General features: G+C 41.3%; 1 protein-coding gene across 7 annotated transcripts in view; it reads right to left on the reverse strand.

Annotated features, from left to right (window-relative positions):
* The window catches only part of LOC147014913 (FYVE, RhoGEF and PH domain-containing protein 1-like), a 184,342-nt gene that overhangs the window by 70,413 nt on the left and 88,767 nt on the right, over nucleotides 1–25,162 (reverse strand). For 4 of the 7 annotated variants that reach the window (XM_085853368.1, XM_085853370.1, XM_085853373.1 and 1 more), the window contains exons 2-6: nucleotides 17,909–18,088; nucleotides 13,607–13,796; nucleotides 12,437–12,902; nucleotides 4,760–4,849; nucleotides 3,719–3,867 (exon numbers count right to left, since the gene is read on the reverse strand). In XM_085853368.1, coding sequence (XP_085709494.1) covers nucleotides 3,719–3,867; nucleotides 4,760–4,849; nucleotides 12,437–12,902; nucleotides 13,607–13,796; nucleotides 17,909–18,088 — 1,075 coding nt within the window. Of the gene's footprint in view, nucleotides 1–3,718; nucleotides 3,868–4,759; nucleotides 4,850–12,436; nucleotides 12,903–13,606; nucleotides 13,797–16,202; nucleotides 16,219–16,308; nucleotides 16,500–17,908; nucleotides 18,089–19,105; nucleotides 19,554–25,162 lie in introns of those variants that run through there. The other 3 variants (XM_085853369.1, XM_085853374.1, XM_085853375.1) reach the window with 3 other exon arrangements.

A 25,162-nucleotide genomic window follows, 5' to 3' on the forward strand; every position in this document is an offset into this window, starting at 1 on the left:
AGAGGAAGAATAGAATAGATAGAGATAGAGATAGAGACTGACAGTTTCAGCTTTTCGGAGAAAAATAACAAATAAAAACACCCCACCCGAAACAAGTTAAAACAGTAGCATAGAAGAGACCAGGCCAATCATACTTGAGAAAAAAAAGACAAAGAGAAAAGAAAATGTAAAACTAGACTTAGACCCTTATTACCAATCAAATACCAAATCCCCATCAACTGCACTGTACAAGGAATTTGCCACCCAAGTTCACTCAAATTCTGGGAACTTCCCCTCATGTTTCAAAAAAACTAAACTGTAGTTTAATTCGATTCACCACAAGATTCTTAAAAAGGAATAATAGGTTACAATTCCTTTCAGACAAACCTTCCGAGTCTTACAGATCGCCATCTTTGCTTGAGCCGACAAAAAATTGGCCAAAGTTGCTTCCTTTTTAGACCCAGACAGGGATTTGACACCAAAAATGAAAACTCGAAAATTAAGACACAGAGATAAATTGCAAATAAGTTCTTTTAACTGAAATAAGGAAATTAAACGCCTACACTCAACATACGCATGGAAAAGAGTTTCAGCTGCACCAAAAAAGGACATTCATCAGGTATCAATTAAGAAAAAAATGTGTTACAGATGATTTGTGGGTAGAATCCAATGGGCTAGGGCCTCCACTGAAGGTCCCCAGTTCTTTTGGGTATAAGTTTTTGATAAAAACTGTCCCATTGAGGATGAGAGGGGGATACATCCAGTAAAACAAGCATGCCCACTTCCTATCATTCAATTTAGGAATGGTACACATTAAACTCATACAAGTCTGATACAACTTTTGATGTTCATCTGGAGATAGTGAGTGGGAGGCCTTCCAAAGTAGAGGAATTGGAATTTTATCAACCGAGTGGGTCGTACAATTATTTGGAGAAAGCACAAGATCCGGAAAAGGAGGTGCCCTTGGCACCGGTACAGGGGACACTTCCTCCCCAGGGAGAACGTCCTCCCCATATAAGTTCTTGTCATGGAACCTTTTCAAAACACCACATAGTACAAGAGAAACATGTCTTGCTGACCTTATGCTCACAGCTTCCACCAGAGCAGCAGCACTCATCCAATTTCCTGCACCATTCAACAGATCATATTGTCATGGCTGTGGCAGTCAGATTAATTCCTCTGACCTAATTGTCATTGAAGGGTGGTTAACACCGACCATGCCGGATTGCTGAGCGGTTTTTCTTGGAGGCAAACACAGGATCCTCGGAGATTATGGCGCAAGTGGGAGGGAAAGGGCGGAGCAAATGGAAGTACAGCACAAGGGGTTTATACTCGAACCCACGACAAATAGACAACACAAGCAACTTAAAATAAACACGGGGATTCAATGAAAACAAGTCAAATATTTATAATGGTAATAATTCAAAGTGTAATAATAAAATGTGCGATAAATTCAAGCCGAAAGTCGCGGCGCCTCTATACACAGACTTTAATACAGACAAGGGGAAAAGTAAATAAAAGAAAATCCTCCCTTTATTCTGGCACGCAGCTTTCTCCAGAGATGGTCTTTATTGAACCTGACGATCGAACCGCGGCATCCTGCGTGGGAAGATGCGCCTAAAATGGCACTGAGCCACTCTCTGGGCAGGAAACGTACGTGAGGAAATTCGTGAGGCAGTATTCAATGCCAGAGCTCACCAACCGTCGTGTGGCTTCTTCTCATGAACGAATATGCCGAATGTTCCTCTCTTACACGTGGTTCGCTCACAACAATCAACTACCTTCCTCCGTGAACACACAACGGGATAACGCCAAGTTCGCTGAGAGGTGCACTCCTCTTCCTCTCTTTCTCATAATCACACAACTTTGTGACTCTGCCAAACAGGAAAGGCCAGCATCTTGCCCAGCATGCTGCAAATTCACCAGCATGAACACGAGAATCACACAGCCATTTCGTCGTGCCGAGAGGAGAGCAAAAACGAGATCCTCTTAGTCATTCGTGTCCTCCACCAACTCCATCCTCTCACAACTGTCTGCTCTTCGAACCTTACTTTTCCTCCCGCTCTCCCTCATGCCTCCCCCCTCACGTTATACTGACCAATCATAAGCCTCAGGGGCATGACTTATTGGTAAGAAGCTGGGAAGGCAGGGCTTCTTGCATGCTTGGATGCGTGGCTCTGTTATTATTGTTGTTGTTATAAGAAAGTAATTCTTTCATTACTGGGCTTGTAAATGCAAAAAACGTAGGAAAAGGTCACAGGGGGCAATTGCATACTGTGGGAAATTGTCTTTAATCCTGATCTAATTAACACAGCACCACTCCCCATGTGCTGACAAGTAACACTTACACTCACAGTTTCCCTACTTAATTTACATTGAGATGTCCCCGACACATCCACGGACAAAGCAACTCCAGACAATCCTATCTTTCCTCTGAAATCCCTCCATCTACCCCCACAACCATAACAATATACTCTCCGAATGTTATTCCCGACAAATTTCTCAACAAACTTCGATCTTTCTGAATACTTTCGAAAAATGGATTGTAAAAGAGGGGTTCACACAAAAACATTTATTTTGTGTGCGACGCTTTCCAGCGGCTCACTTTAAACGCTTGCCAAGCATTCAGCATGCTGGAGTAGAAGGACGGTAGTTGTGTGAGGTCCAAGTGTTGAACATCAATCAGGAAGACGTCCTGCAAGTAGACCAGGGCACCAGCTCGGCTCAAAAGAGAGTTGCCCAGAAACCTCCAAGTCAGGCACAAAGGTCCATGTAGCAGACGGTTAATCACAGTCATATGAAAGGCCATCATCTTACTGATCAAGTCCGCAAGGCCTTGTCCTCCTTTGTCCAAGGGAAGACTCAGCACTCCAGGACAAATCCAGTGTTTTCCGCTGCAAAGGAAGTCAATTTGAATCCTCTGTATGTTTTTCACTAAACTCTCTGGGGGGTGCAGCGCCTTGAAATGATGCCAAAGAATGGATGCCACCAGATTGTTGAGCACCAACCCACATCCCCTCTATGAAAGTTGATTGAGCAAATCTCTCCACTTCATCAGTCTTTGCTCAAGTGCATCCACCATCCCCTTCCAGTTCTTCTTTTCTACAGTTTCATTTTTGAGAAACACTCCCAGCTATTTAATAATTTCAAAACTCCATTTGAGCTCAAGTGGAAGGGAAGGCAAGTATCCACCAGCTTGATCCATCCACAAGGCCTGGCTTTTCCCCCAATTTCTGACAGCTGTTGGTGCTTTAGCTCCAAGTTCTCTTCAACCAAGCCTACATCTTTGGAATCTTTCACCAAAACAGGTGAAAACAGATTCACCAAAACAGATTCACCTATCTGCATAGGCTGATAATTGAACTTCATGCTCTGTCAACACTTTTAAGCCTACAAGAGATTTCCTCAGCACTTTCAATGGAGGTTCAATACTCAAGGCAAATAAAATTCCAGATAAAGAGCAGCCCTGATGGATTCCCCTCTCAATCTTTACAGGTGGAATCAGTTTGTTATTAACTTTAAACAATGAATAACTTAAAAGCAACAAAGCCACTTCCTGAATTTTTTTTTACTCCAGAACTAGAAAGAAAGAAAGAAAGAGAGCGAGAGCGAGATCTAAAGAAACAAAGACAGAACAAAGTTCGTGGTTGAGAGTAAGCTAAAAGAGTTGGGGGGAGGGAAGGAACAGAGGGAAGATATAACCTGTATCATGCCACCAGGGAAGAGCAGAAATACCTACCATTCTTGCATTCGTTTCTCTAGTTCTGGTAGTAGAAAGTCCTGGTGAAACAGGCAAATGGAGGATATGTTGGAAAAAATGCCGTTAACAACCTCTGTCGGAAATGTAGACTTGTTCCGGGCCTCCTCCAGGAGTTGAGCACAGAACACCTACCAAAGGGCACAGTGCAGGTAAGGTATTTTCCCTGTCATGTGATCCATTAGAGTTTTTCAGTGTTTCATTAAGGATCTGTAGTTATTTGTATGGTATAACTTATTGAGAAATGTTTCCATAACAAAACAACAATGATCTTTTCAATTCATACCCTTATTAACAATTTTGGAAATATGTAAAGTATGTCTGCTTTAAATCTTGGTTAACTTGGAAATTAATTCGAAGAGAGAAAAAGCTGCGAGAAATAGATAGGAGAGGGAGAGGGAGAGAGGTGAGAGAAGGAGAGGGGTGAGGGGGGGGGGGAGAAAGAGAGACAAAGACAGTGAGAGACAGTGAGAGACACAGTGAGAGACACAGAGAGAGACACAGAGAGAGACACAGACAGAGACAGAGACAGAGACAGAGACAGAGACAGAGACAGAGACAGAGAGAGAGAGAGAGAGAGAGAGAGAGAGAGAGAGAGAGAGAGAGAGAGAGAAATAGAGAGAGAGAGAGAGAGAGAGAGAGAGAGAGAGAGAGAGAGAGAGAGACAGAGACAGAGACAGAGACAGAGACAGAGACAGAGACAGAGACAGAGACAGAGACAGAGCTTGAATTAAAGCCAGAAATATTGGTTAACTTTCAGTGCTTTTGAAAGACAAAAGCTTTCCTTACCGTGGAATTCCAAGTTGTCATTTTTCAAGTCGTGACACCTATCTTTGCACTATAATATGCTGACAGAGACTCCAACTTGGTAAACTTCCAAGAATTACAAAATTATTCCCTTATTTGCTGAGTAGAATGAGTGAGAAAGGGTCCTGAGTAATATCTCGTTGACTTATTTTCCCCAATGGCCCCTGCATCATGAATCCTCAGATGACCCATACACGCTCCGCTAAGAAAGCTTACCTTATCCAATAAGTGCAATCTGCTCACGTAAGCCTTTTCTGTCTGTAAAAGTTCATCCGCAATTTTGTAGAGGTTTTCCTGCGGGGGTGTCTGCAACATATGAAGAGAAACAAAGCAAATCAGATGTTATCATTATGCATCTCAATAAAAAATATAGTCACACTTTTTTTATGGAAGTTGCCTCAAACAAGGCATAAAGCCTCTCCAGGTAAAGGGCTAAGGGAAGGCTAGATAAAGATAAGGAAAAAGCAAAACAAAAATAAAAGAAAGAGGAAAAAAAAAAAACATCCAACACACAGGAAGTATCAGAAGTCAAGTGAAATGTGATGTAACCTCAAATATGTAAGAAGTTGGTATTGACATTCCTCTTAAAGCTGGGTAGATCGAAGGATAATGGGAAGCACGTTACGGGTAGTGAATTCAAAAGCGAGACGGCACAAGGGATATAACTATCTGCATAGTCTTTCATTCTGCACTTTGTATCAGCAATAGTACATGGGTATGCAGAGATGGCAAACCGAGTCTTGCGTCCAATCACTCGTACAGGAGGAACCAAGTTAGAAAGTCCAGCAGAACACTTGTCATGAAAATATCTGTGGAACAGACTAAGAGTGGCAACTGACCTACGGTGAGAGGGCGGTTGAAGAGTTGAACACATCTCCACACAAACCAGGTTAACTATACGTTTCTGAAGCCGATCATGTAAAGATAAGTGGCAGGCTGGTGCTCCAGCCCAAATGTGGCAACATTCCTCCATGAGGGGACGTTTTCGGTGTCTTATACAGTTACGAAACAGCATCAGGAGGTAAATACCTCTGTGCTCAATAAAGACAACCAACTCATTTGGAGGCACTCTTAGCGATACCCGAAATGTACTTATCCCAACAGGGGTTAGAGGAGATGTCCAGAACAAGAAGCCAAAGCTCAGATGATTCTGTTAAGGTTGAAGACCCCATGTGCACAGAAGGGAAAGACCCGTTTCAGGAGTGAGACAGGGACAACAATTTAGTTTTCTTTTCATTGAAGGTTACCAGCCAGTCTTGCCCCCACATCAACACATTCTCTAAATCATTGTCCAGTGAAAGTTAAACCTCATTACAAGTAGTGTTGAGTGAATCAGCAGATGTAGAGAAAGTGAGCAGTCATCAGCATACATGGCTTGCTGAGACAGAACACCATCAGGAAGAGCATTGATATAAATGAGGAACAGGGTGAGACCAAGGATAGAGCCCGGGGCAACACCCAAATTGATGGAGCAAATAGGAGAAGATTGGCCCTCAAGTACCACCTTCATCTTGTGATTTGTAAGGAAAGCCAAAAATGATTGAACGCATCACTCCAGATACACCATATGACTGAAGATTGTGGAGTAGACCTTTGTGCCACACTTTATCAAAGCTTTTGAGATATCCAGGGCAAAGAATCGAGCTTCACCCTTGAGCTTCAATGTCCTGTTGAAATGATCTGTAAGTAAGGATAGCAGATCACCAGTAGAGCGAGAATGCCGAAAGCCATACTGACAGTCAGTGAGAAAGCGTGCATTGTCCTCCAGATGGCTGAGAAGTTGTTCATTGAGGAAGCATTCAAATACCTTCTTTATTACAGGAAGCAGGCTGATGGGGTGATAGTTGCTTGGCTCAGAATGCTCACCAGCACCCTTGCAAACAGGGACAACACAAGCCACTTTCCAGGAAGAAGGAAACACTGAAGCAGACAAGCACAGGTTATTTAGCTTGGCAAGAATCAATAAAAGTTCAGGACAACACATCTTCAATACAATCACAGGGATTCCATCAGGACCAGTCACTTTTGAGGCATCTAGAGTACGAATAATTGCCAAAGGCATATCAGAGTCTGTATGAGATGGAAAATGAGGAAGAGGGTGTCCATGATCATTGAGGGTAGAATTATAAACAAAGCAATTTCAAATGAGGTTAGCCTTATCCACAGGTGAAACCACAACCTCAGGTTCATGAAAGAGGAGGTAGAGAAGATTTATCGTGGTTGAGTACACTGTTGGCAATCCACCAAAACTCTCTTGAGCCAAGTCGCTGAGTCGCAATGGAATCGGTTACAAAAGCTGCATATTGCATCCTCAAGAACTCTTTTACAGAGGTTACTTGCTTTGCGGAACAGACATTTTGACTCCAGAGACCCTTGCACATGTAACCGCTTGAAATTGTGGTTTAGATGAGCAATTGCTGATGCACAAGCTGGAGTGAGCCACGGATGGGAATGAACCTTCACTTGATAGATATGTGAGGGAATATAAATATCCATATCAGTGAGAATCCATTCGGATATTTCCTCGGCAGCCATATCAGGACAAGGACTAAAAGCTGAGGTCTACGGCACATCAGCAAGAAATGAACGAAATCCATCCCAATCAGCTTTCCCAAACTGAAACACAGTACAGTGAAAAGGATGCACTGGCATTGAGAATGAGGAGTACGAGACACAAACAGAAACAGTGGAATGATCCGAGTTACCAATTGGAGGAAGGACATCGACAACACAGTCATCAGGGTTAGAACACAAATAGAGATCAAGCAAGTATCTTCCATCAGAGCAACGGTCAGGAATATGTGTGGGAGAGGAAACACTTTGGGTGAGATTTTGAGAAATTGAGACATTATAGTTATCGATACCAGGAGTGTCAATATTACGAGAGTGGACCAGCTCTTCCTTGTGGTGAACATTGACATCACCAAACACCATGATGTGTGCAGAATAGTGGAGTAAAATAACCCTGTCAATGCTGTCTGAGATCGCATTGAGCACGGCACAAGAGGGAAAGGAAGGCGAACGATACAGAAAGAGGAGATTTGTTGTTAAATGCAGAAGAGCAACTCGTGAGAGGCACTTTCAAGATAATTTTCATGAGCTGAAGGCAGAGAGTCCTTAACATAGATACCAAAACCATGAGAAGGAGGATGATCAAGTCTGTGAAAAATGTCACAATGTAACTTGAAAGAAATGGAGGAGATGCCAGTGTCCAAGCAACACACAGATAGAACCAGCAGGTCAGGTGAGTTAATCTGAACAAAAGATCGCGCAGAATAAAAGTTGGAGCAAAAGCCCCTGAGATTGGAGAAACAAATATTCAAAGTGTCGCTGCGCATGGGCTGGTGGATTGGCACGTGCAAGTAGAGATCTGTTATTCTTAGACTGTAGAAGCATATTCATCGTGATAAAAATACATAAAACATTGAAAAGTAGTACACAAGCCAAAGGAGGAAGCAGAAGAAGACAAAGACATCAGTCAAAGTTACCCAAAACAATTTCACAAGCCAGTCCAAGACACTCAATAGGGATCCATGAACTCATGTGAACACATTGTCAGAACAATGCCACTCAGGAATGTGGCCTCAGGAATGAAACTGAAAATGGCTGCATGGATCTCCCCCATGCATGTCTATGGCAGTACAACCACTCCAACATTTCACACTTGTTGATAGATCACCCTCTCAAAGCATGAGCAAAGAGTTTGGGATCGTGTACTCTTTGATCGTGCTCTTGTACTCTGGGATCGTACTGAGCCAGTACTCTTTTATGGAAAATCCTTTTCGAGATTTTTTAATCCTCAAAAGTAGACCGTAGTGACCACTCAGTCATGTTGAAAGAATGGCCTTCAACACTCCACTCAAATTGCCCTTATGAATGGGGACAGACAAATACACACTGTTTTATATAGGTAGCAGATTACATAACAATGGTATATGGATCCCCTATCATGCAAAGTCAAGGAGACTGCTTAAAGGTCCCATGACACTCAAAGGTACTGAAATTGCATATATATATATATATATATATATATATATATATATATATATATATATATATATATATATATATATATATATATATATACATATATACATATATACATATACATGTATACACATATATGTATGTCCTATAGGAGTTTTTCATCGTGATTTCAGATCTGACATTGTTTTTTCACAATACTCGTTCTGTAAAATGTAAAATTAAAAAACAAACCTCTTCGGGAACGCCCCTAAAAATTCTGCTGAAATCCACTGAAAGAGGCATAACCCACATGACGTCATCTCCAGAACGACAAAGGCTGCATGTAAATTACTCGGGTTGGTGGTCTACATGATTCTATTGGCTTCCTGTGTGTTTCCACATTCGATTGGTCGACTCAATCACTTCGTTCATTTCTGTTTTAAAAAAAAAATCGAACATTTCATTTTGAATAATGGATGACATGGACTTGGATTTGTCTGGTAGCGACAGTGAGTGTGAGAGAAATGAAGGATTTTGGTCTGAATCACATGGAGAATTGTCGGATAACGTAGTCGTGGGAGGTGAAGTTCAGGCAGCTGGAAATGAAATACGGCCTTACCAGTTTGAGCCCGAAGCAGGACAAGCAGAGGAAACTGGCGATGAAATTCCCGGAGTTCATGATGATAGGGAGGACATCGAAGGAAGACTTGGCAAGAACAACTGGTTAGACTAAATCCCATTCGTAATTCAAAAATGTAAATTCTACTTGCATACTGCTCGATATTAGAAATAAATAAGTGAGGTGACGTGAACAGCGCAGCGGACATGTTGCTCTATGGCGAATGAATTCTATGGCGAATCATGTTGCTCTGGCGCATGTCATCGGCCGTATCTCTCCGCGCATAAAACGAAGCAATCTCGCTGCCCGGATACGATGAAAACTTGTGTGCAGAACACACCTTGCAACACAATTGTCTAGAGTAGTCCGATAAATGTGATGTTCTGTTGCATTTTTATTTATTTTATTCCTACTGTCGTCATGTAGCACCAGTAGAAAACAATGAAGAAAAGAGAATAATAAAAGAAAGCTACAGCACGTCAGATTTATCGGACTAGTCGGACGGACGACGGATTTTTCAGACTAGTCTCGACTCTAGAGTTGACAAGTAACTTGTATTACCATGCACACAATGTATAAGTCAATGCGTAAGAGTCACGAGGGCTATGAGGCCGTTGTAATAGGACAGATAAATTTGTCTTTCGTAGTTGTGCCAATATATTTTTCCCTGTTCATTTATTACAGCATTTTGGCTAAATGTTAATGAATAGCAAGCCAATGGAAGCAGTACCTTCACTTTAGAATAAACCCATGTATGTCGAGTGCAGCCATACCTGGCTTGCATGTATGTGGAATCGTACCTATCCCAGCAGGATGGTTTCAACGAACAATTCAATAAGCTGCAAAATGTGGGTGCAGGTTTTTCACATTGTTTGATTTTAAAATTATCTCCTTGCGCCTTGAAATGATGCAATATTAATCTTTAGTATTTTACTTGTAGGTCCCTGTAAGTTTATTTTTTAATGGAAAGGTTCAACAGTCACATTTTATATTTTGTGTACATGGTATAGCCCTTTATTGTGCATACATGTATTGGATTTGTACACGACTACGACAAGGTAGTAAAGGGATAAATAATTGCCTCGTGATTGTTGTGCACACACGGCTCAGAAGCAGAATTTCTTTTCCGCGAAACAATCACAGGAATTAAGACGATTAGTGAGATAGCAAACACATGTGCACAATGCATTTGTACATACTTTATATGGCGCGCGACATCTAATCAATCCACTCTGTGCGAGTCGCGTTCTGGAGATGACATCAACGGTCACGTGACCTGCGCTTCGCTGAAGTCAACTTTATTGAGGGGTGGGGCATAGCAAGTTGTGAAAAGCACTACAAATGTTCGAAATATTGGTCTAATTATCCCATTGTTGATTTTAAAAAAGAAACATGGGTGATTTCTTCACGAGGAAGGTGATGTTAACATATAAATAACCAGAAAATTTTGAGTGTCATGGGACCTTTAAGCAACACCAACACTCTGCACAGAGTGTGGTTCCAATGGATGGATGGATATTCTGCCCTTTCAATGCTCTGCCCCCCCCCCTCGCCAACTTCCTGTTTTTTGGTGAAACTCCCCAAATCCTGCCTCACCACTCAACTACAGTCATTCGGTCCTCTTTACCTCCACCATCGAAGGTGGACTAAGGTTATATTTTCACACCTGTCTGTTTGTCTGTGAGCAGGACATCTCAAAAAGTTATCGTTGGGTAAGGACAAAACTTGGTGGACATGTTGGCTGTGTGATAAGGACGAATTTATTTGATTTTAGTGGAGATCCAGATCCGGATCCTATAATTTTTTAAGTGATTCTTCACCATTGAGAGATGGGACCAAAAACAATTCCAGAACAATATCTCAAAAAGTTGTGGACAGACGACAAAACTTAGTGGATGAGTTGGGAAGGTGACGATAACAAGGCGATTGGATTTTGATTCAGGTCCGAATGCAGATCCAGCCTATCAGTGGATACAAAATGTAAACTGTTCAGCATGGCGGAGGTATGTGCTCCACCGTGTGCTGTTATAGTTTCCTCGTCTGTGGAACTGATGTTGTCGGTCTGTTCAATCTCATTTTTCCCTCCAGTACTTCAAGACAGCTATTCAACACCATCTCAGGTCATCACCAATCCATACCCATAATCATTTTTTCCCTTGTTGACTCTCCCCAAGCCCACCTTTTTCCAGGTTTCCAGTTGATTGGGCTACCCCCACTCCCACCTCTTCATGCATATTTTTTCCATTTTTGCTTCTTCTCCAGTTTTCCCTTCTACTTCTGTGATTGAGAGTCTGTTCCTGTATCCAGCTTGTTCACCCCCTGTGTCTTTCTCGCCCTCCCTTTGCTCTCATTCTTCCACGTGTCCTTTTTTTCCTCCAGATCTCTCTCTATTTTGTCCCTCTACTCTGCTGTGGGTGTGTCCCCCCCACCCCTTTCCACTTATTTTAATTATGTTATGCGCTAGTCCTTTCTGTGTTCTTGCTCCTACACACACCTTTACTCCATATAAAAAGCAGGCTCGTTTCATACATTTCATGGAGAAGCCTGTGCAAACATGATATGATCATAATGTAAGTACACTCAAGCCTCAGTCATCACCATTCGGCTCATGTGACGTGCATTATTAAAGTGCTTTTTCAACGCAGATCTATAATCAGTACACAACCTCAGCAAATGTTAACCCTCAAGTCCACAGGCATTTCCAATGCAATCTTTATGTCAAGGCCACCGATAATGTCTTGTTTCCTGACAAACGTTGACTTGCAGTGCAAATTTCGGATTCATCATCATCATCATCATCATCATCATTCCGTGTGCTACACCAGGCTGCTCATTTGCATCATTACTGAGAGCGACGGCTATGCCGCTGATTCGGAGCCCCCTGGATATTATTTGTTGTTCATTCATGGTGCTGGTGATAACTCACCAACTTTTCATGAAAGACATTGTGGGATCTTTAACATCGACCAAATCATGCGATCAGATGGGACACCTGGGTTACTGTCTATCCGGTGGACAGGCACACGCATTATGATGGTTTACAGCTGGGCCGAAATACGAACCTTGGCCAGACAGCTCTAATGTGAGTGTGTACATCTCCAAGCTATCCTGCCAGTCCAACTTACACATTCAAACATGTATTCTCAAGGATCCCTAACACACAAAGCCAGTGCATTTAGCATTAGTGCATGATTCTTAGGCATTTCGGTGAGTTTACTTACTATTGGAGTTTGTAAAGTATAACGCATTGCAGTACTTTGAAAGCTTTTGCCGTCCATCCGAGAGTAGTGTATGGATATCATCCTTACCTCAATGCCATCGGGCATGGTGCCTTCAGATGCAGACTCCTCGGTGACCGCATCTTCGGTCGTGCTGCCATCCGTCCCACCATCTGTCGCCACGGCCGAGACGTCTGCGGAAGGACCTTCCGTTTCAAGATCATCGGGAGCAAATGCTGAACTCACACTCTCAATGCCACTGTCTCGATTGGGAATCTTAGACGGGCCAAAGTTCGATCTGTCACCATCTTCACAATCCCGGCCTTGCCTGACCAAACCGCAACCATCACAGGTCTCGTTGCCTGACGAAGCAGTCCGTTGACCCGGGCAATGACAAATCGACACCGCCTCGTTTGGACTCTGAGAATCGGAACCGCTCTCCCTCAACGTCCTAGACAGTGATGTAACGTTTGGATTGTCTGTGTACATATCCACTCTGCAGCTGTCCTGCTCTTCGATGCAATCAGTCTTTGTTGTCTTGCGTGACAACTGAGGACTGCATCAATGGAATAAAAAGAACAAGGCACAGGTACGAATTACATCCAATTTGAAGGCAACAAATAATTTACTCTTATGCATGTGCGTGCTTATTGTCATAACTTTATATTTACAATGGAGCTTTCAAGCTTTTTGTGTGCCTGGACCCATTGATGCAGAGAAAGAAAAACAAAGGACACACTTCCTGGGACTGCTCCCTTCCCAGAAAGCAGGCAAAAGGAATTCTTATCATTAACTACAAAGGATTTCCAAGGAGAATGAAGCATTATTAAAGTAACTGTCAAGCTATCCTTACGATATTCCGTGAAAACAAAAATCTCATTTGATGATGTTCTGCATACTAAAAGCATTGTTCACATTGCATCATCCTACCCTGGTGGGAAGAGTTAATATTTTGTAGTTTAGCCCAGTACAAAATGTTAACAAAATGCAACAAGTTCCTTGTTTATAAACAAGAGTGCCAAATTAAAATAAAACAAATACTTTCGTTGCTCTTTCTCCAATTTAACTTTGCAAACTCCTCTATAATATTTTCATGGCACGTAGGGGTCCGTGGACTCCCGGATGAAGAACAATATTATCGTTTATTGTTGAAAACAAGGCATTCCATATTACAGTTGAATCTTTTTAACATTCAGTAAGCCCTCATCATCAGGAAAGGAGCAATGATGTAATTGTCTATTTTAAATGTAGTCTTTATACCTCGGTCCTCCAAACTTGTTAACAAGCTGCATGACACTGCTCAGGCCATCTGTAGGGCCACGCACAGGCCTACACTGCTGGTCATCCATATTTCGCAGAGGGTCTGGAGGAAGAGGTCGGTTTGGAGGAGGTGGAATGATCCGAGCCCCTTTCTTTTCCAACCCTGTGAGGGTTGAGGGCTTGGGAGGCACTGTTGATGAGAAAAGAAAGAAATAAAGTAGCGCTTGGCATGAGCATTCACTGTGCGTCGTCATCATCATATCCATTTAGCGTCGATTGTTCCCACGCTGTGGGGTGGGACGTTGTTTTCCCTTAATGGCCTTATTCCATTCGGCCCGATTCCTAACATCCATGTTGGTGAGATCTGACAGCCTGCGATCCTCCACCAGCGTCTCATCCCAAGTCTTCTGTAGCCTGCCTCGTAGTCTCGGACCCTCTACCTCAAACCTCCACGCCTTAGTCAGCCAGTGGTCCTCCTCTCTTCTTACCATGTGTCCATACCATTGCAGTCTGCCCTGCCTGATCTTGTCCGTTAACTGTGCCTCAAAACAATAACAATATAAAAAGAATTAAAGTAATCAAATAATAATGATTGCCATTCATAGCCAAAGTTGGCTATTCATATGTGACTTGTGAACACCTGTGAGTGTGAACAATGGATGAAATCAACAGAACATCGATTAACGTATGCGGCCATTCAAAAATCACGTCACACATTGGGGGGTGGGGGCGGGGAGGGGTCTTTTCCGAATGTCTAAGCATTAAGTGTTACGGGGGGGGGGGGGGGGAGGGGTGTTTCCAGTGCCATTAGGTAATGCTAAACCAATTAATGATAACTTTGTTCCAGGAACCCTTTATTTAAATATGCAAGTATTTAATATATTAATGATAAAAGCAAATCATCGTTTTCCCATGGTAATCGTCGAGATTTTGCTTCATTACCTCCCCCACTGAAGGTTGACGGAGGTTGTTTTCACGTCTATCTCTTTGTTTGTCTGTCTGTGAACAGGATTAAATATCTTAAAATGCTGTGGATGGATTCAGACGATATTTAGTGGAGAGGTTTGGCATCAGACAAGGACAAATTGATTCGATGTTGGTGAACATCCAGATCTGGATCCAGATACGAGAATTTTTTAATTTTGAAGTGATTCTTCACCATTGAGAGATTGGGCCAAAAACGATGTATAGCGTGATATTTCAAAAAAGTTGTGCATGAGGTATGACAAAACAAGGTGGATGAGTTGGTTAGCTGACAAGAACAGGCCGATTCGATTTTGGTACATGTCAGGATTCAGATCCGAAGTATCAGTGAGATACAAAACCAATCAGCCCCATCAGTGAGCCTTTTGGACATTTCAGGGTGAGCTTTCCCAAAAGCTCGAATGACATTCTGGTGCAGCTTTTCTCGATCAGCGATGGCTTTGTTGAGAGATCTCACTGTAAACTCTCACAGTCAACTCTCACGGTAAATTGGTGATTGAAGAAAAAGTGACGCCATTTCCCTAAGAAGATGTGATGTTTTGTATATTCATAATCCTTTAAATTGTACGATTTTATTAAAACCTGTTTTTATATCGCCAGAATCTGTACAATATAAAATGTTATTAAATAATAATGAAATGTAAATTAGAAAAGTATAAAATCACGATTGTTGGTGCAGTTTTAACGAATATTCCATCATTGCTTTTTACACAGACACTTAATCTCATTTACAAATGAAGCAAATTGAACATACTTAGAAATAATTACATCACTCTGAGCGATTAGTCCGATGACGTCATTGCAGGGATTCTGACTGGTGCCTGGTCCTATTGACGGTACACTGTACCTCCTTTACTTTCTCAAATATAGTTCATAGTAACTGAAAAAAACAATGGGATAAATAGCATACCGGGTTTAGGGTACAAAATAGGCGGAGGGGGTTTCTTCATCGAGTGTTACGTAATATTTGGGGGGGGGTGTCTGTTGAAGCGTTACAGAGCATTATGGGGTGGGGTGGGTGTGTCAGATTTGGGCAAAAAATGTGTTCCATAATTTTTGAATGGTCCCTCTACTAGCCACAATAGGAAGCAAGGAGAAGCTGAGTTTCAGTCGTTAACCCTTCATCAGAGCAAATAAAGCTGAAGGGTCAATGCCAGAAACGTCAGCTTCTCCTTGCTTCCCACAGTGGCGAGCATACCTTAATCAATGCCCTGTTGATTGTATCCATCGTCGGTCTACCTGTCCGGCAACACAGATTGACATGAGCTTTGCCCAGCAAGACTAGTTCTGGTTGGGAGTACGAGTTTGTTTATAGTGTTTGGGCTGCAGCTCACAAAGCAACCACACACGAAGATAGCAAGCAGTGTAACCTGGTGTCAAGGAACCTCTGAAAGGACCAGAAAACTTGCTAACCACAGTTTAGGCAGGAAGCGGTAAATTTATTCAGGGTCTCACCAATAACTCGCTTACTCTTGACGTAGGATGCCATGGGATGTTTAACATCCACGAACGACCGGTCCAGGTGGACGAATGCTCTCGATTAACGGCGGCATGCACATTGATGCATGTGGAACACCAGAATGACATTTAAAAGACACATTTTACAACTCACCTTGTCAAGAATAAAGCACAATGTACCGTAACAGATAAAGGAAAACAGGCATTAAACGGAGCTCAAGCAAACAACGAGACATCGCAGTAAACCCCGCCATGTTCACCGTCGGGGACACGTCCTCATGCACTGCCATAACAGCGTAGTTTACACCTTGTTGGAGCACATCGAAGGAAGAGGCCTTAAATGCCTGCAGAAAGCCAAGCCCGACAGCGAACTGTGTGTGCTCGCAGACGAGCCTTCCGCATTCTGAGGTCTGTGTGGGACGGCTTGTGAATGCAGATAAGAGTGGCTTTTGGATTTTCCCAAGGTGAACATGGCATTGCTATGAGCAGCAAAAGACAAAAGCTTACAAAGCAAATGGGAAATGAAATCGGTGTCAAACTTGATGACGGCATGCGGCTTTGTGAGACAACCTGTCGCAGCGTTTGTACCTGCTCACTCGTAATGGAGGTCTCGGTTCCCACAGGTAGAAACACAAACACATGGGAAAAGTAATAACAAGGAAATGCGAAATCTATAACCTTTGGTTTGCGAAAACATTTTTTCCTCGTCATTGAACTGTTCATTAGGTCAGTAATTTAAAAAAAAAATAGAAAACAAAAACCAAATCAATCATGTGGACAATTTTTCCTGTGACACTTGACCAGTTATGATCATTTTGTTACTGCATGGGAACAAAAATAGAACAAAGTAACAAAACAATAACGTAGGATAAACTTTCACCTCCATCAGTGACTCACAACACCTTCAACACAATTCCATCAAAGGGGGTAAATAAAACAAGTTTTATCACAACTTGGTCTTCAAAGGAAAATGTTTGTTGGCTCATGCAGTGGGCCAAGAGAGCATCCTTGGTTAGACGTACTATGGAAGTCAGCCGGTTTGGACCAGAGCTGTAAAAATACTTGCGTAACATTCTACTCCAGTAAGTTGGCCTAAGAGGTAGCTTTGAAGGTTTTTTTTGGGGGGGGGGAGGGTGGAGGCTTCAGTGGCCTAAAGTGTGCTACAATGAATAACCAGATGTGGCCAAAGACTTGGCTGCAAATAGGCAATGGATCTTTCCTTAAGGCCAGAGCTTGTCCATGACCTTTATCTCGTGGAAAGCCATTCTCTTTGGAGTGCATTTTCCACCCAGTGCCTCGGTCGCAGGCCAATTTCAAAACGCCAGGCCTCAGAATGTAAAACTTTGCCTCGTGTCTGCTACGAAAGTTCGAATTTGCCTTTTTTTGTGTGTGACAGATTGTTACAAGAATATGATTCCGAAACCAATTCGGCATTCCATTTATCAACCCCCTCCCCCCCTCCCACCCCTCCTCTTCCCAACTCCTTCACCCTGTTCTCATCTTCCTCCATTCCATTCTTGCTTTCCACATCTCATTCTCAGCAGTGTAAGACATCATGCATGCAAAAAGTTTGTGGGATTACCACCACTCTCCCCAGTCTCCCTGCCTCCCATCACCTCCCTCCATGTATTTCCCCACATTTGATACTCTATATCATATTCTCTTCCATCAGCGACATTTGACACCAATGACCAGCCAACCTCATTTCCTTTTTCCTGTCTATTCCTTATTAATTAGCCTTTTCAATTTATCATTTTCCCCCTTCACTGCAGTCTCTTTAACTCATCCTTTGTACATTTATTAACTAAAATGGCCCTGAAACATACTAACCATAATTTGAGTATTCTTAAGCAAACGTACCTTGCGGTTTCAATTTGGAGCTCTTCTCTGCGAAGGCAGTGGGTGGCGTGTGGGTAGAGTGTCTGTGTGAATTGAGAGCATTGGCACATGAGTTGGGCAGCACGGTCGAATCCCCAACACGCCTGCGGCCTGGTACAGGGGTTCCTCTCTTGTTACCCGGTGCCCTCACAAGTAGCTTTCCTACAGAGAGCACGCCAAGATAGCATTTCATGTCATTGTTGCGGCAAATCTTCAGAACACAAAAGGTGGCTTGCAGAACACGGTGGTAGTTACATTAACAGTGACAAAGGAGCTTCATTAACTGATAACCGAATGGCTTTCACAATCGTTTCCAAACTCAGTTACCTTATGTGCAAAGTTATGCATTCATGACATTCTTTATACTGTTCATTGAAAATTCAGTATCAGTCTACAGATGTTTAAAAACAGCATGGCTGCTCTTCAAGTGGCATCACGATGGATTGCCACCTGCTATCGCCACGTCAATAATTTTTAATCCACTTCACATCGACCATTTCTCCAGCTCTAAGAAATGCAAAGTATGGAGCATTGAGATGTTTTAACATCAAACAGTTGAGTCGAGTCTGAAGGATCCCATCCTAGCAATGTTTCCAGCTGCTGTCAGCTTCAAGAATTTGCTCAAGGTCCCGGTTTCCATGGCCAGACCGCCCACGTGGCAATGGCTGGAACCGATCACATGCGTTTCTTTCTTGACGCCAACCCCACGTACCAACCCACTCTTCCAATCTGTGCTCATCTTCCCAGCTGTATTACAGCCTTCAGGGTATTCTGCAGCCTACCTTTTACACACTAAAGTGCCAAGGACTCTTACTGGGAAAGCAGCATTGAATGGTGTAAATGCCACATCAGAAATTAATATTCGATTTAAAAAGATCACAATTTCTGTGTTGGATATGACAAAGTGTGGGCAAGGTGTTTGGAGATTACAAAATATTTTGTAGAGTGGATATATTTCTGGGAATGATTTCGTTAAATAATAAACAGTAAGTGCATTGCAATTTGACAATGATATTACAGTTACCTGAAGCTGTGTGCTACAGAAAAATAAATAAAGTAAAGGATTCCAAAATGATTTGAGAAATGATCATGACCAATGAGGTTAGAATTATTACCATTATGGAGGTCTCAAGATATGCACTTCAGCATTACTGACAACTTGAGAAAAAACAAACTTACTATCACAATTGGTTCTGAGGAAAAGGATCAGCATTCCATTTGGGATCATCACACAAAACATTATGTGGGATCATTACACAAAAAATTATTTCCCAATTACATCGAGCATGTCAATGAACGTCACTCATTCTCGAGTGATGTGCACATCGCAGAGTCAACCTCCATCAAAAGTTTACACCAAAAAATACATTTCCCCAAATACTGTACACCACAAAATAAACTTCCCCAAATACTGCAAACCACAAAATAAACTTCCCCAAATACTGTACCAAGCACAAAATACACTTCCACAAAATACTGTACAAAGCACAAAATACACTTCCTCAAATATTGTACCAAGCACGAAATACACTTCCCCAAAATACTGTACAAAGCACAAAATACTGCACCAAGCACAAAATACTGTACCAAGCACAAAATACACTTCCCCAAATACTTTATGAAGCACAAAATACACCTCCCCAAAATACTGTACAAAGCACAAAATACACTTCCTCAAATATTGTACCAAGCAAAAAATACACTTCCCCAAAATACTGCACAAAGCACAAAATACACTTCCCCAAAATACTGTACCAAGCACAAAATACACATCCCCAAAATACTGTACCAAGCACAAAATACACTTCGCCAAAATACTGTACAAAGCACAAAATACACTTCCCCAAATATTGTACCAAGCACAAAATATACTTCCCCAAAATCCTGTACCAACAACAAAATACACTTTCCCAAAATACTGCTCCAGGCACAAAATACACTTCCCCAAAATACTGTAGCAAGCACAAAATACACTTCCCCCAAATACTGCACAAAGCACAAAATACACTTCCCCCAAATACCGAACTAAGCACAAAATACACTTCCCCCAAATACCATACAAAGCACAAAATACACTTCCCCCAAATACCGTACTAAGCAAAAAATACACTTCCCCAAAATACTGTACCAAGCACAAAATATACTTCCCCCAAATATTGCACCAAGCACAAAATAAACTTCCCCCAAATACTGTTCCAAGCACAAAATACACTTCCCCAAAATACTGTACCAAGCACAAAATATACTTCCCCAAATACTGTACAAAGCACAAAATACATTTCCCCAAATACTGTACCAAGCACAAATGACATCTTCCCCAAAATACTGTACCAACCTCAAAATACACTTCCCCAAAATACTGTACCAACCTCAAAATACACTTCCTCCAAATATTGTACCAAGAACAAAATACACTTCCCCAAAATACTGCACCAAGCACAAAATAAACTTCGCCCAAATACTGCACCAAGCACAAAATACACTTCCCCAAAATACTGTACCAAGCACAAAATACACTTCCCCAAATACTGTAAAAAGCACAAAATACACTTCCCCAAAATACTGTACCAAGCACAAAATACACTTCCCCAAATACTGTAAAAAGCACGAAATACACTTCCCCAAAATACTGTACCAAGCACAAAATAGACTTCGCCAAAATACTGTACAAAGCACAAAATACACTTCCCCAAATATTGTACCAAGCACAAAATATACTTCCCCAAAATCCTGTACCAACAACAAAATACACTTTCCCAAAATACTGCTCCAGGCACAAAATACACTTCCCCAAAATACTGTAGCAAGCACAAAATACACTTCCCCCAAATACTGCACAAAGCACAAAATACACTTCGCCAAAATAATGTACAAAGCACAAAATACACTTCCCCAAATATTGTACCAAGCACAAAATATACTTCCCCAAAATCCTGTACCAACAACAAAATACACTTTCCCAAAATACTGCTCCAGGCACAAAATACACTTCCCCAAAATACTATAGCAAGCACAAAATACACTTCCCCCAAGTGCTGCACAAAGCACAAAATACACTTCCCCCAAATACCGAACTAAGCACAAAATACACTTCCCCCAAATACCATACAAAGCACAAAATACACTTCCCCCAAATACCGTACTAAGCAAAAAATACACTTCCCCAAAATACTGTACCAAGCACAAAATATACTTCCCCCAAATATTGCACCAAGCACAAAATAAACTTCCCCCAAATACTGTTCCAAGCACAAAATACACTTCCCCAAAATACTGTACCAAGCACAAAATATACTTCCCCAAATACTGTACAAAGCACAAAATACATTTCCCCAAATACTGTACCAAGCACAAATGACATCTTCCCCAAAATACTGTACCAACCTCAAAATACACTTCCCCAAAATACTGTACCAACCTCAAAATACACTTCCTCCAAATATTGTACCAAAAACAAAATACACTTCCCCAAAATACTGCACCAAGCACAAAATAAACTTCGCCCAAATACTGCGCCACGCAGAAAATACACTTCCCCAAAATACTGTACCAAACACAAAATACAATTCCCCAAATACTGGAAAAAGGACAACATACACTTCCCGAAAATACTGTACCAAGCACAAAATACACTTCCCCAAATACTGTAAAAAGCACGAAATACACTTCCCCAAAATACTGTACCAAGCACAAAATAGACTTCGCCAAAATACTGTACAAAGCACAAAATACACTTCCCCAAATAATGTACCAAGCACAAGATATACTTCCCCAACATCCTGCACCCACAACAAAATACACTTTCCCAAAATACTGCTCCATGCACAAAATACACTTCCCCAAAATACTGTAGCAAGCACAAAATACACTTCCCCAAATACTGCACAAAGCACAAAATACACTTCCCCCAAATACCGAACTAAGCACAAAATACACTTCCCCCAAATACCATACAAAGCACAAAATACACTTCCCCCAAATACCGAACTAAGCACAAAATACACTTCCCCCAAATACCATACAAAGCACAAAATACACTTCCCCAAAATACCGAACTAAGCACAAAATACACTTCCCCCAAATACCGTACTAAGCACAAAATACACTTCCCCCAAATACCGAACTAAGCACAAAATACACTTCCCCAAATACCATACAAAGCACAACATACACTTCCCCAAATACCGAACTAAGCACAAAATACACTTCCCCCAAATACCATACAAAGCACAAAATACACTTCCCCCAAATACCGAACTAAGCACAAAATACACTTCCCCCAAATACCGTACTAAGCAAAAAATACACTTCCCCAAAATACTGTACCAAGCACAAAATACACTTCCCCAAATACTGAACCAAGCACAAAATACTGCAGCAAGGACAAAATACACTTCCCCCAAATACTGTACAAAGCACAAAATACACTTCCCCCAAAGTACAGTACCAAGCACAAAATACACTTCCCCAAATACTCTACAAAGCACAAAATACACTTCCCCAAATACTGTAACAAGCACAAATGACACTTCCACAAAGTACTGTACCAAGCCGAAAATACATTTCCCCAAATACTGTACAAGGCACAAAATACACTTCCCCACATACTGTACAAAGCACAAAATACACATCACCCAAATACGGTAGACCACAAAATATACTTCCCCAAATACTGTACCAAGCACAAAATACATTTCCCCAAAATACTGTACCAAGCACAAAATACACTTCCACAAATACTGTACAAAGCACAAAATACACTTCCCCAAATACTGTACCAAGCACAAATTACACTTCCCCAAAATACTGTACAAACCTCAAAATACACTTCCTCCAAATATTATACCAATCACAAAATACACTTCCCCAAATGCTGAACCAAGCACAAAATACACTTCCCCAAATACTGTAAAAAGCACAAAATACACTTCCCCAAAATACTGAACCAAGCACAAAATACACTTCCCTAAATACTGAACGAAGCACAAAATACACTTCACCAAATACTGATCTAAGCACAAAATACACTTCCCCAAATACTGTAAAAGCACAAAATAAACTTCCTCCAAATACTGTACCAAGCACAAAATACACTTCCCCAAAATACTGTACCAAGCACAAAATACACTTCCCCAAATACTGTAAAAAGCACAAAATACACTTCCCCAAATACTGAACCAAGCACAAAATACACTTCCCCAAATACTGTAAAAAGCACAAAATAAACCCCCAAATACTGTAAAAAGCACAAAATACACTTCCCCAAATACTGAACCAAGCACAAAATACACTTCCACAAATACTGTACAAAGCACAAAATACACTTCCCCAAATACTGTACCAAGCACAAATTACACTTCCCCAAAATACTGTACCAACCTCAAAATACACTTCCTCCAAATATTATACCAATCACAAAATACACTTCCCCAAATGCTGAACCAAGCACAAAATACACTTCCCCAAATACTGTAAAAAGCACAAAATACACTTCCCCAAAATACTGAACCAAGCACAAAATACACTTCCCTAAATACTGAACGAAGCACAAAATACACTTCCCCAAATACTGAACTAAGCACAAAATACACTTCCCCAAATACTGTAAAAAGCACAAAATAAACTTCCCCCAAATACTGTACCAAGCACAAAATACACTTCCCCAAAATACTGTACCAAGCACAAAATACACTTCCCCAAATACTGTAAAAAGCACAAAATACACTTCCCCAAATACTGAACCAAGCACAAAATAGACTTCCCCAAATACTGTAAAAGCACAAAATAAACCCCCAAATACTGTAAAAAGCACAAAATACACTTCCCCAAATACTGAACCAAGCACAAAATACACTTCCCCAAATACTGTAAAAAGCACAAAATAAACTTCCCCCAAATACTGTACCAAGCACAAAATACACTTCCTCAAAATACTGTACCAAGCACAAAATACACTTCCCCAAAATACTGTGAAAAGCACAAAATGCACTTCCCCAAATACTGTACAAAGCACAAAATACACTTCCCCCAAATACTGTACAAAGCACAAAATACACTTCCCCCAAATACTGTATAAAGCACAAAATACACTTCTCCCAAATACTGCACCAAGCACAAACTACACTTCCCCAAAATACTGTACCAAGCACAAAATACACTTCCCCAAATACTGTACAAAGCACAAAATACACTTCCCAAAATACTGTACTAAGCACAAAATACACTTCCACCAAATACTGAACCAAGCAAATACACTTCCCCAAATACTCTACAAAGCACAAAATACACTTCCCCAAATACTGTACCAAGCACAAATTACACTTCCCCAAAATACTGAACCAAGCACAAAATACACTTCCTCCAAATATTGTACTGAGCACAAAATACACTTCCCCAAAATACTGAACCAAGCACAAAATACACTTCCCCAAATACTGTACAAAGCACAAAATACACATCACCCAAATACGGTAGACCACAAAATATACTTCCCCAAATACTGTACCAAGCACAAAATACATTTCCCCAAAATACTGTACCAAGCACAAAATACACTTCCACAAATACTGTACAAAGCACAAAATACACTTCCCCAAATACTGTACCAAGCACAAATTACACTTCCCCAAAATACTGTACCAACCTCAAAATACACTTCCTCCAAATATTGTACCAATCACAAAATACACTTCCCCAAATGCTGAACCAAGCACAAAATACACTTCCCCAAATACTGTAAAAAGCACAAAATACACTTCCCCAAAATACTGAACCAAGCACAAAATACACTTCCCTAAATACTGAACGAAGCACAAAATACACTTCCCAAAATACTGAACTAAGCACAAAATACACTTCCCCAAATACTGCAAAAAGCACAAAATAAACTTCCCCCAAATACTGTACCAAGCACAAAATACACTTCCCCAAAATACTGCACCAAGCACAAAATACACTTCCCCAAATACTGTAAAAAGCACAAAATACACTTCCCCAAATACTGAACCAAGCACAAAATACACTTCCCCAAATACTGTAAAAAGCACAAAATCAACTTCCCCCAAATACTGTACCAAGCACAAAATACACTTCCTCAAAATACTGTACCAAGCACAAAATACACTTCCCCAAAATACTGTGAAAAGCACAAAATAAACTTCTCCAAATACTGAACCAAGCACAACACGGTTCCATAAATACTGTACCAAGCACAACACGGTTCCAGAAGTACTGTAC

Source organism: Eptatretus burgeri, chromosome 13 (genome assembly GCF_056783735.1).
Source record: "Eptatretus burgeri isolate ZD-2024b chromosome 13, Ebu_testis_v1, whole genome shotgun sequence".
NCBI lineage: Eukaryota > Metazoa > Chordata > Myxini > Myxiniformes > Myxinidae > Eptatretus > Eptatretus burgeri.